General features: G+C 43.7%; 1 protein-coding gene across 1 annotated transcript in view; it reads right to left on the bottom strand.

Annotated features, from left to right (window-relative positions):
• Window positions 1-13,385, bottom strand: part of LOC308296806 (dynein axonemal heavy chain 11) — a gene marked incomplete at both ends in the record, with an annotated part of 198,253 nt that overhangs the window by 152,921 nt on the left and 31,947 nt on the right. The window contains 9 exons of the mRNA XM_080740133.1: window positions 448-531; window positions 1,390-1,548; window positions 2,152-2,238; window positions 5,053-5,169; window positions 7,564-7,786; window positions 8,623-8,792; window positions 10,107-10,346; window positions 10,731-11,063; window positions 12,833-12,994. Of these exons, the coding sequence (XP_080596259.1) occupies window positions 448-531; window positions 1,390-1,548; window positions 2,152-2,238; window positions 5,053-5,169; window positions 7,564-7,786; window positions 8,623-8,792; window positions 10,107-10,346; window positions 10,731-11,063; window positions 12,833-12,994 (1,575 nt within the window). The remainder of the gene's footprint in view (window positions 1-447; window positions 532-1,389; window positions 1,549-2,151; window positions 2,239-5,052; window positions 5,170-7,563; window positions 7,787-8,622; window positions 8,793-10,106; window positions 10,347-10,730; window positions 11,064-12,832; window positions 12,995-13,385) is intronic.

Below are 13,385 nucleotides of genomic sequence, written 5' to 3'. Positions count from 1 at the left end.
GAATAGATCGAGTCAAACTAAATGTAATGCCAACTTCTACATTTTCTACAGTTCTTGTGCAGGGTGGGGGTCCCCAGTTCAAATATGAACTCAACAGTTAACAGACCAACATTCAGTATAAGTGTATACATGGTATCTGCACATTTCTAAAGTGACAATTGAAGTACTTTAAAGACCTTTCTAGTACCTCTGGTCAAACATTGGTCAAATTGTCATTAGAGGCAGAAATTGTGAAAATAGCAGATCTACATGCTCACAACGCCTCGTAGATCTGCTGTTTTCACAATGGAATAGATCGAGTCAAACTACATTTCTAAGTTCTTGCATGTGCAGGGTGGGGGGTCCCCAGTTGAAATATGATTATTTTGAGGGTCATGGCCTGACATGGTTAAGGACCCCCTGCCTATAGGAGAGATGCACGGTGCTGTGGTGCAGCAGGGAGCTCACCTTGGCGAAGCGCCTCAGCTCTGCGTCCATCTGGCTCACGTTGATGAGCCTCCACTTGGTGGTTGTCCAGAGCTCCACGCTGCTCTGCACAGATAAAGACACAACGTGTGTGTGTGAGTGTGTGTGTGTGTGTGTGTGTGTGCGAGTGGCTAATGAGGACATTTAGAGGCTGCATTGAATGCACTGAATGGATGACCAGTGTCCACAGATAGAGACGAGCAAACAGGTCATTGTGGATACAGTCGCTGATGGGTGGAAAACCTTCTACTGCAAGGGTCTGGGGGTCTTCAGAGTTACTACAGGAGGTCCTACAAATCTTTGAGTGATAGAAACTTTTTTTCTTTAACCACTTGAACCCTAGCGTCCATATTCTGAGAACGTTGGCCAAAAATAGCAGATTTACAAGCTCACAATGCCTCGCACTGCGAGGCGTTGTGAGCTTGCAGATCGGCTATTTTTCGGCAAAGAGGTTTGGTGCATATAGAAGGAAAAGAGCAGACTAAGTACAGAGGGAAAGGTCAAGTTTATTAAGTATTGACGGTTCAAGTGGTTAAATATCTGAAATCACAAATTGAAATAAATCCAAAATACACCGATGATGTGCTGCCAAACAATGAAACTATATGGAATCTCTGAAAAGGTCGTGGGGGTCCCTGCTTCATCTCTCTCTCAACGACAGAAAATAATAATAATAATAATATTAAATTATGGAGGTACAGTATAAGCAACTAGACTGCACTCTGCCGAGGTGCCAACTTTCTCTGTGTGCACTCCTGGCCAACTTATGTCAATATCAAGCATTTTTCATTGCAGGTTTCACATCTTTGTAAAAATAACGTCGCAACAAGAAAACAATTGGGCTCTAACTGGACCATAACTGTGACTAATTAGCATACACTTTAGGCCTGAAAAAGTTGAGAACCACTGTTCTAGGGCACTCACATGCACATATGTGACCAGGTCCCAGAGCTCCTTGAGGATGATGATCTCTCTGCGGCAGAGCTTGATGTCCCTGTAGTCTGGGATGGACACCTCGAACAGGTTGGTGGACTCCTGCAGCTCTGACACATCCTCCTCCAGGCACACCATCTCCTTCTCAGCCTGGGACACAGACAGCACATCCACAATGTTCTATAGAATGTATAGTATAACACACACCATCTCCTTCTCCGCCTGGGACACGGACGGCACAACCACAATGTTACTATACAACATACCATCTAACGTAGACATTTTATTGGGGCTGCAACTGACTGCAACCTTTTATTTTCTATTAGGGATGTTAACAATTAATCTAAAATCGGTTAATTACTGTTAAGAAATGATTTGATTGAATTGAATTGAATATATACATCAAGGCAATTATGTTTCAAAATAGGGACTGATTAAAAATCAATTTGATTAAAGTATAGATTATTGAGGGCTCGCTGAAAGCGAGCACACGTATGTTATCTTCATTATTTCTTTATATATCAGTCAAGTTCTCCTCAAAACTTTGTACCGACAGTACAAAGGCAGGGCCCTTGGCCAATGAGGTGCAGCTAAAGGGTAGATCTTTGTGCCCATACATGGTGTTACATGCGAGCCCACACTGTTTTGTAGGAACAGTATTTCTAGTCTTTTTTTATAATCAATTAAATCAATTTGTTTGATTAACCATGGTTAAATGGGAGATCAAAGACAGAGCATTGGGTGAACACATACTTCCTCCAGGCTGAGGTATGGATGCACAGCGGTGTAACTGAAGGGAGCCTCGCGTCTGAACCTCTCCCTGTAATCACTCAGTTTCACCTGCAGGGGGACACATAGCGGGTTGAATTAAACTCACAAGACTAATGCAACGTCCTACACATTATAGAGGTTTGAATTAAACTCACAAGACTAAAGCACTATCCTACAGATTAAAGAGGGTTGAATTAAACACACAAGACCAATGCTACATCCTACATCACACCTGCAGGGGCTGACGATAACGGTTGCTGACGGTTCGTGGCCAGAGAATAAACCGTTGGGGCAAGTGGAGTTTGCTTTCAGGTTGGCCGACGGGCAAGGGCATTCTGTCTTCATTATTGGCTATTAGGGCATGCGAGTGACATCATCATCATCATAGTCGGAAGTTATGTGGGAACAACTACTTTCTGGCCTTGACAGCAAATATATCCAAACAGAAAAGTCCTATCCGATTGCAATAAATGACGTTAAACAATGTTAAACTCACTTTGGCACGCGATTTGCCATTCACTTTATGCATGTGCATACCCTCTATTCATGAAGAACTAGCAGTTTCACTCATTCTGTTTTTCAAAGTGACTGTCGCCACTTGGCAGTTATCAATTGGATTTAACATTCAAGCGTAAATTTTATCCATTTTATAATGGACAATTTACTTTTCGGGGCAAGCGCCTCTGTAGCAACTCATAATGTAATAACGGCTCATAATGTAGTAAGGGCTCATAATGTAATAAGAAAAATGTAATAAAAACTCATAATGTAATAATCAGCTCATAATGTAATAAAAAAACGAGCGTAATAATGTAATAATGTGTTACATTAAGAACCTCCACATAGGAGGCTCATAATGTAATAAAACTTCATAATGTAATAATGTATCTTTTATTACATTATGAGCTGATTATTACATTATGAGCTTTTATTACATTTTAATTATTACATTATGCGCTTGTTTTTTAATACATTATGAGTTTTTATTACATGTTTTTATTACATTATGAGCCCTTATTACATTATGAGTTGCTACACACCCTGCCAACTTTGTTGATGAAGAATGGAGCAACTATCAGCTAAACATGCAGCAAATGAATACATATGGGGATCATTTAGCTGTACAAAGAGCATCCACAATGTTCAACATACAGTTCGTGATTGTATCGACACTGGGTGTTGATGCAACATCGATAATATACCCATGTGGTCAGTATGACGACAGTCTGCCATTGCTAGTTCTGGGCCACTTTGCCGAAGGTCATGGGGACCATTATGTAAGCCTTGATGGACCAGTCACACACTTGATTCAAAGAGTCCAGGAAGCAGAGGAGAGCGCACCACTTCAATCTGTCCCTCACTCTGGCCCTAAGTCTAGCCTTCACTCTGGCCCTGACTCTGTCCCTCACTCTGGCCCAGGGCCGGATTTAAAATAAGGCTTGACGTGCTGAAGCACAGGGCATCAACAACCACAGGGGGGCACCAGAGGATCAACTGTAAACAAAAGATATTCACGAGCTAAGCTAAGCTAAGCTGACATTGCTGTCTGTAATGACTGGTTACACTTAAGGGTTTTGAAGAAACGTTTTGGATACTAGTATGCACAACTCTAAAAGAACTGGTGCACTATTGTGTTGGAGGGCCTCAGTGCGGCTGCAGAGTTAAGCCCTTTGCACACAGACGCGTTTATCCGCACGGATAAAATGGACATTTTTTTTTTTAAGAAAACAATGATTCTCTACGACCTCATGCTCAACGGATCCGAATTAGCCGTGCGACGAGTGGCTGCGAGCCTGCGGCTGTGCGTTTTTTTCTCGATCGAACCCAGTTCGATTTGTGCGTCTTTTCGCATGCGGTAAAAAAACTCATCACTCCTTTTATGACTCCTTTTGGGATCCGCAGCGCCGATTCCGCACAGCATTGCACACCAAATCCAATTAGTTTTATTCATGCAGCAAACAAAAAAAACGCAACTGTAGGCTACTGTGTGCAAAGGGCTTTAAGGTGCTATTTATCCCTGGTTGATTGATTGATTGATTGAAGACTTTATTAGAAGTTTGCATATGACCTTCGGCAAAGTGGCCCAGAACTAGCAATGGCAGACTGTCGTCATACTGACCACATGGGGATATTATCGATGTTGAATCAACACCCAGTGTCGATACAATCACGAACTGTATATGAACATTGTGGATAATCTTTGTACAGCTAAATGACCCCCATATGTATTCATTTGCTGCATGTTTAGCAGATAGTTGCTCCATTCTTTATCAACAAAGTTGGCAGGGTGTGTAGCAACTCATAATGTAATAAGGGCTCATAATGTAATAAAAACATGTAATAAAAACTCATAATGTAATAATCAGCTCATAATGTAATAAAAACAAGCGCATAATGTAATAATTAAAATGTAATAAAAGCTCATAATGTAATAATCAGCTCATAATGTAATAAAAAATACATTATTACATTATGAAGTTGTATTACATTATGAGCCTCCTATGTGGAGGTTCTTAATGTAACACATTATTACATTATTGAAAAATCCATTATTACGTTATGCGCTCGTTTTTTTATTACATTATGAGCTGATTATTACATTATGAGTTTTTATTACATTTTTCTTATTACATTATGAGCCCTTATTACATTATGAGCCGTTATTACATTATGAGTTGCTACAGCCTCTGAGACCTTAGTGTCAACCCCTGCACCTGAACATGGACGATTTTTGAAGAAGATAATAAGTTAGAAACAAGAGTCCAAAGGGAAACATGCACATCCCAACAAACATGAACAGGTGCTGAACAACAAGATGTCGAATGGAGAAGGAAGGGAGGTCTGCACAGTGTGTCTTAGCTCCCAGTAGAGAAACACACCTACCTCAAACGCCATGCACTGTCTCCTTAAAACCATGACTTCTGCGTTCTGCATGGGAGCCACGTCGTGCCTCACCGCCAGCGCCAGTTTCTTAGCCGCACTCCATTTTTCCGGCAGGTCCTAATGACAGAATAGATTTTCTTTATTGTTAAGGTCCTTTTAGTTGACCTTGTACCAGTGAACTGTACTGTCATGAAAATGTACTTTATCCTATGCAACCTTCTAATAAATTATTCAATAAATCAACCAATTGCACAACTATAGTGTGTGCCAGCGGCTACGTCATTGTAGTCCTTAGCGGCCATTTCTTGGGTCAAAACACAGGTGTTTCAATTGTTTGATTGCATAGAACTAATGCTATAGTCTAATCAGAACACCTGTGTAAGGCTGTGTTTACCCAAGAAATGGCCGCTCTTAGAACTACATTTGGCACACCCTATTGAAGCATGACTAGAACATGCATGAATTACGTCAGCTTCAACGAGAACCCAAAAAGCAGCTTAACTCATTGGCCGCCATTTTAACATTGACTGTTTGGCTCCCCTGCCATTTTGTTTAATGAAAAAATTGATATATTTTTTTTATATTGACATTTTTCCTAAATTCTGTATTCTGTATTTTGTGTCATACAGGACCTGAATTGAAACAGGACCACCTCTAGTCTCACCAAAAAATAAAACAAATAAATAAAAAGCTTTTTTTTCTATAGTTGCAGCCATCTCAAAATAGCCATTTTTGACCAAAATCCAGCTATAATTGAAACAACTGGAAATATTGACCTTTTTGTGATCGATCGCTTTTCAAGTGGATAACTCACTTGATATTTGTCTTTATGGCTTCAGGCATTATCAGATAAGTGTACTAATGTAATTATGTAATAGGATTTCTTTTTTTTTTTTTTTTCTGTTTAGAAAAATGCAGAGAAACATATTTTTATTGGCTATGTCTGACCATACACTCAGCAATTTCACATATATACTACTGTATATTGCAGTATTTATGTGAGCATTTATGTGAGCCCCCACTTGGGGGCGCTTTCTCTCTGTCTCTATGTGTCTGTTTTCGGTCTCGGATGGGTTTTGATCTGTACAGGTGCACACACACAAATAGACATCAAAGGGGGCATGAGTCTTTTTTCTAACATGTCCTAGAATGTGAAAATAGCAGATCTACAAGCTCTACAAGCTCAACACATCGCTCTGTGACACATTGAGAGCTTGTAGAGCTTGTAGATCTGCTATTTTCACATTCTAGGACATGTTAGAAAAATGTCTCCCCCTGCCCCTAAAAAAAATCCTCTGCACTGCCCTGCTAAACAGCTCCTCTGCGTCTTTGCTCGTTAGTAATCAACACTAGTTGATCTCTTGCTTTTTTGGAGGAGCGTGGTGGGGGAGCGTGGGAGTTTTGGTGGTGGTCCACGACCACCACCCTTGAGAAGTGTTGGCTGGAGACCAGGCAGGGTAGTGAGAGGACGGACCCCCTTTCAGGGACCACTTCACTTGTCTCTGAATCAACTGGATCGCGTCGTGTGAACTTTATGTAATCGGGCAGTTTTATTGATTGATTTTGTAAGAGTTGATTATCGTGTTCCCACTGCTCTGCTGAGCGAAGCGTTGAGCCCGCGGACCCCCCAGGGACCCCCTTTTGCAAAGGACCGCCTGTTGACAATGGCCTGCTTGGCTGCTTGTGGACCATTACAAAACAATATATTATAGCCTGGATATATGGATTATACAGTAACCTGTGGATACTAATCAACCATCATCATTCTCAGGTATGTTTTAGAAGCATTTATATGGCGAATTGGCGATAATCTTTTTGTGTCTTGAGAGAGAGAGAGAGAGACAGATCTCTGAATCAGAGACTCTGATAGCACTATTTCTTTATGGGACTGTGTGCTGATTAGGACAGGGGGACCACTGAAACAGACAGTGGTCGTGGACCACCAGCCAGCTAAGAGATGTGCACACACACACACACACACACACACACACACACACACACACACACACACAGCTGTTTTTTTCTTCTCTTTTTTTTCGGCTGCCAGCCTTTTGAGCTCAAATGCGTCTTTTGCCAATTAACTGTGGTTGGGGAGATTTATACATTTGTATTGCAATTTGTACATTATTACAGTCTTTTTTTCAAACACACTTACTTTGATGTGTGATATTTTAGGTTCCCTTTAAGATAAAAGGCTCAGAATTTGTCACGAGCAGGGGGAGAATGTAATTAAACATTACATTATATAAAAGCTAATTCTCGGGACTATCGGGCCTGGCGGGGAGCGACATTGGGATTTTCTCGGGACTATCGGGGGAGGCGGGGAATGAGTTAATTTCCAGGGAACGAAACGTGTATATACAGCCAAATATTTAACCCATTTAGGCCTAGAATTATTGAATGCTTTAACCAGTGAAAAATAGCAGATATACAAGCTCACAGCGCGCACCGAGTGCCGCGCTGCAAGCTTGTAGATCTGCTACTTTTGAAAACGTGCCCCTTGATCCCTACCTCCAGCTGGGAGTACACGTGCTCGGGTATCCTCTCTCCGTATCTCTCCAGCAGGGTCAGCGTGGCGTTGAGGGGATCGAACATCACGTCCGTGGCCGCCTGGCGGTCCCTGAGGGCCAGCAGGTGACCCATGACCTCCACCAGGCCCCGGGGGTCCCCCGCGGACACGGGCCGCCGCAGCCCCTCCACCGTGGAGCCCACAAACTGCTCCAAACCATCCAGGCTTTTTTGGGGGGGAAATGAATGGAGAATAATGCGTTACCGTGGGAACATGCGAAGAAAAGAGTGTGTTACAGCACTGGTTCCCAAACAGTGGGTCGACCCGTTTTTATGTGTCACGACTCGTGTAAAAATACCATTTTCTTTTCCTACATTTAAAAAATATATATATCGTCGTTGTCGGATGAAAACCTTGTATGTCCAAAACCGTTCGTTTTGCATTTATCATTTTAAAAATGATTTAAACTAGTGAAAACAGCCGATCTACAAGCACACAACGCCTTGCACCGCAAGGCGTTGTGTGCTTGTAGATCGGCTGTTTTCACTACTTTTGTGCTACGGCCTTGTATGATGAAGCAGGGCTTTACTTTGCGAAAGAACGTACAAGAAACTTGGAGATACGAGGTTTACACCCGACAACGACGATATAGTATAAGCTGTTACCCTTGCCTGTCACACTGTGTTACTCTAAGCTGTTACTCTTGCCTGTCACACCCACACACTATGCTCTTTTACACATCCTACAGGCGCTTGTTCTAACTACTGTACACCTGTAATCAGTGTTAAGCCTGTTCAGTTGTGGTACATCAGCTCAATTGATGTACGGCACACCTGAAACTCTGATCAGTTTGCCTGAGTGTCTCAAAGTGTACAGATCTCCTCTGCCCTTTTCCTCCTCACGTGTGCTTTGAAGGGCATTTGCTTGTAAATTTACATGCTATTATGCTCGCCTGCACGCAATATATGTCCGCCCCCCACCATGTCTCATATGCATATACATGTCGCTACTTGACTTTAGGGAGTGTTTAATTGTAAAACCCATACAGAGAGGAAGCACACCTGTCAGTGACGTAGGTCATCAGATGCTCTTTGAACAGCCAGCTCCACCTCTTGATGATGTTGAGGAGACTGAGCTTGAAGGTCTTGATGTCCACCCTGAACCAGCCGTCAAACACCCTGCAGTCCTGCAGCCTGGACACCTCTGAATACATGTCCTCATAGTAGTCTATCTGTTAAGACCAGAACACCTCAATGTACCTCAATGTTCATCTCCTCATAGTAGTCTGTTAAAACCAGAACACCTCAATATTACACGAGAAGGTGTGGGTTATCGTGATTATTGGTACGCCTGTTTTGGTGCAGGAACGAGCCGAAGGCAGTTCCGTAGGCAGCGTAGAAGTGACCCTCAAGTGTAATATTTTCGATTACCCTAAAAAAAAACTGTCAACTTCATTTCATTGTCATTAAGATATTCAATAGAGATTTGTATTTTTTTAATGACACATTTAGCTACTATTTCCCTGAACTTCACATGAAAACTGCTAGCATAGTGTTGGGAGAGGGAGCCCGGCAGACCTTTCGCGACCATCACAGATGATCTTTTTGTGTAAGAAAGCTATTTCAACCAATCAGATTGCTACATCAGAACTGCCTGTTCCTATAATGTACCTTAATGTATATCTCCTCCTACTAATCTATCTGTAGAACCATAGACATCTCCTCATAGTAATCTATCTGTTAAAGTTTAAACCAAAGCATATTTGGAGTGGAGCTTATTACTTGCGCCAGCAGAGCGTGCAAGTAGGGTGATCGGTGCTGTCTGGATGTATGTGGCTGACAGGACAAAGGCAGGGCCTTTAGCCAATGAGGGAGCAGCGTTCTCGGTGACATCACCATCAACCAACAAGTGTTGTCACATACCCACAGACAGCTGAGCCACTTACAGTACATACAGACAGCACAGATCAACCTACTTGCACGCTCTGCTGGCGCACAAGTAGGCCATATTTGGCTATGAGAGCACAAGAAGCAAGTCGGCACCTCGACAGAGTGCAGTCTAGTTCCATCAGTGTGCTGACCTTATGTTTTGTTATGAAAAATATACCAGTGAATGAAGAAAGCGAGTTTTCAGACAGAGCGCAGGTACCGCGGGGGCTCCCGCTTGGATCAGTGGGGGCCGTGCCGCGGCGACACAAACACAATCGATCCGCGAGTTAACGCCGGGCGATATTACACCTACACAGTAGCAGCCATTGTTGTTGTCCTCCAGCGTGCCAGCCGGCAAGTGTGGAAAAAAAGATGACCAAAATCTACACTAGCTCTCGCCACCCACGAGCGCATGCACGAACGAGCACGTGCGCGGGGATTTCACGGGACTGTGCCCGCTTGCCTCACGCCCCGAAACTTCTCCGCGTGGCCAAAATAACCGCCCGCCTCTCATTGAAAATGATTTACTAGGACGCGGCAACTGTGCTCCGTCTGAAAGGCGCTTAAAAATGACTTTAATTGAAACAGTTACACAGCAGCATGACGTTAGGTTTCACCTGTTCTTTGAACTGGTGGATGGTAGGAGGGGCCTGTGGGAGGGGGTGGGGCTCCTCTGTGCTCAGCACCTGTCCGTACTGGAGGAAGTTTCTCAGCACCTCCGCCCTGTCCTCCATCCACAGGTGGGTGTAGCAGGAGAAGGTGGTCTGGTACTGCAGCGCAGAGCCCAGGACCTTCTCCACCCGCTCCATCACCTCCTGCCGCAGGTCCAGCAGGTCCAGCATATCTTCCATCTCAGCCTGGAACCATCATGTTTAACCCATTTAGGACGGAGGCCCATTCTAAAAACGCCTTGTAAATCCTGAAGTTTTCTGAAAAAACTTCAAATATTTATTCCAAAATCACAAAAACATTGTGTTGCTATATCGTTACTGTCAGGCAGAAACCTTGTATCTATCAGCAAAATAAGCTCAAATCTAAAATGACACATGTACAGATGTCCAGGTTTTGTTAGAGTAAACCACCTCTTTAGGGTAAACAGGTGGTTGCTATGACAAACAGTCAATTGCCAGGGTCTAGACTTATATCTACACAGTGATAGTAGTCTGTCCATGTCAGGTTAGTGTAATAAGGAGGAGAAAACATGGTGAGTAAGCCAAGACATAGTCCAGCTGTAAGCATACCTGATAGGTGTCCAGGTGCAGGTGAGCAGCCAGGCGCTCCACCTTGGTGGAGGTCTTGAAGACGTCTCCCAGCAGGCCCTCCAGCAGCTCGTACAGGCCGTCCCCGGCCTCCCGCTCCAGCGAGGGGACGAAGCTCAGCTCTGAGCCGCGCAGCAGCAGCTGGGCCTCCAGCAGAGGAGCCTGGCCCGGCCCTGACTCCATGTTCTCCACGAAGAACTCCAGGGAACGGCTGATGGCCTTGAAGAGACCCTCCACCACCATGTCGTCCACGTACTCCAGGTAGGAGCGCCACTCCTCTGAGCTGGGCTCGGCGCCGAACAGGGACATGTTCTCCTGAAGGCACATGGACACATTGGAGAGATTCTTCTTTAGGCGTTTATGCTCAGTTAAATGCAACATTCTGTATTGTGTAAGTCATACATTCTAATCAATTAAAAAAAAAACTTGGCTGGGGGCGCTACACTGGCCTACTGGTCCAGGCGCGTACCACATAGGCATTGTCACATAGGCATTGATGCCTGACGGCGTCGCCGGTTCGATTCCCGATCCGGACGACCTTTGCCGCATGTCACTCCCCGTCTCTCCCCCAAATTCCTGTCTGTCTACTTTCCTATCCAATACAGGCATAAAAGCCCCAAAACAAATCTTAAAAAAAAAAATCGAACCTCTGTTCGAAGTGGAGCTGTGTGTGTGTGTGTGTGTGTGTGTGTGTGTGTGTGTGTGTGTGTGTGTGTGTGTGTGTGTGTGTGTGTGTGTGTGTGTGTGTGTGTGTGTGTGTAGCACCTCTCTGGTCACCCAGGATCATGTGTACCGATTTTTGTGACATTTGAAGAAAATATGTAGGAAAAGGTGCAAAAAGTGTGTTTTGGAGAAAATTCAAGATGGCGGAAAATCTATCCTGGCGCAAATGGGCGTGGCCTATATGGGGAGATGCGTCTTGACCCAAGGAATCCAGGGAAAAAATAATTTTAATTTTCCGATCTACGGTTCAAGAGTTACGGGGCAAAACGCAAAGTGGCCCGTTATAGCGCCACCATGAGGCCGAGTGATGTAATTATTTTTGGATTCTTTCTTAACACATATGGTGCCAACCCCGAGTTTCCCGAGTTTGTATTGGTACTAGTGCTGTGCCAACCCCGAGTTTCCCGAGTTTGGGCCGTTTTTGGAAAAAAAAAAAAAAATCAATTTTTTTTTTTTTTATTTTTTTTTTTGGACCTCCAGAAATGTATTAGGCATGATCGCGATCGCGAAATTGCATGTTTAACCCCCATACCAACCCATTCTTTCAAACATGGCAGCCATGTTTGTTTACATCTGAAGAAAACATAATGGCTGATAAATCATGAATGCCTGAACGGATTTCCAAGCGGATTTTTTTGTTTGAAAGCTGTGAACAGCATCTACACACGTGGTGCATCATCTAGGCATGGGCGTGCACTTTTTACACACTTGCACAATTACATGGAAGTCTATGGTAACCATGGCAACGCGGGACATTGGCCGGAAAAAATCATTGCAACATAAGTGTTAAAATCATTATGAATCTCCTCTCCGAGGTTTGAAACTGTAGCTCCTATGGTTTACGAGAGAAAAATACTTGAATGTGAGTTTTTGCAATTCCCATTATAAGTCAATGGGGAAAATTAATTAACTAATACATTAATATCAATTAAACTATAGAACCTTTCTCTTAGCAAGTTACTAGCACAATATTCCCGAGTAAGCCGGTCGATTTGACATATGGCGCGAGTATGTGGTGCAAAAACTGTGGGAGGAGTAGCGTGCCAAACTTTGAGGCTACAGACACGGACGGACGGACGGACGGACGGAGACAGACCCACACACACGGCCACGTATAGGGAGCTTGTGTTCCACACAGCTCCAAAAAAAAAAAGAAGAAAATCATAATTAAAGCCCATAACCCATGAGCACTGGGTTGAGGCACAAAAAAAACATCCCAGGACAAGGGGAAATGCTAAACCCTAGGGCCATGAATCTGTCAAAAGAGTGTTCTTGTTATATTTGAAAATATAAAAAACAGCATCACAAGTACACGTTAAATAATCAGCATAATACATACCTACAGTGAGTACACTACACACCTGTACCAGCTTGTGGATGTGCTGTCCATCCTTCTGCACGGAGCCGTACCACTTGTTGACGCGCTCGGCCCTGTCGTCCAGCATGATGAGCGCGCCTCTCTTGCTGTCCTTCCTGCAGAAGACGCTCTGCCTGCTCCAGCCCTTCATCAGGGCCTGCAGGGCCTGGCAGTAGGGATGGGACGATAAGAACATTTCATATCACCATTTTTACGATTTACGATGATGATGTATAGACCCACACGATGTCACAGGGGGCATATTGTCCCATCAGAAAAGGATAGGGATGTACATACACACAAAGTCACGTATTGGAAGGGCTAGCACCGCTTGCACAACGCGAGCACAACTTTCTATCATGGTAAGCAAAGCTTACTGAAAAATTCACATGAACATATTAGTCATAATACAATATTGAATATATTTTACAATATTATTGCGATTGGGGATCCCCAACATCCATTATCCTGAGGCGGAACATTCGCCAAAAAATAGCAGATCTACAAGCTCACAACGCGTTGCACGCGACGCGTTGTGAGCTTGTAGATCGGCTATT

Source organism: Nannobrachium achirus (assembly GCF_963921795.1).
Source record: "Nannobrachium achirus genome assembly, chromosome: 2".
In the NCBI taxonomy this organism is placed as follows: domain Eukaryota; kingdom Metazoa; phylum Chordata; class Actinopteri; order Myctophiformes; family Myctophidae; genus Nannobrachium; species Nannobrachium achirus.
Note: the sequence above shows the minus strand (reverse complement) of the source record. Positions and strands in the feature narration are given on the sequence as shown.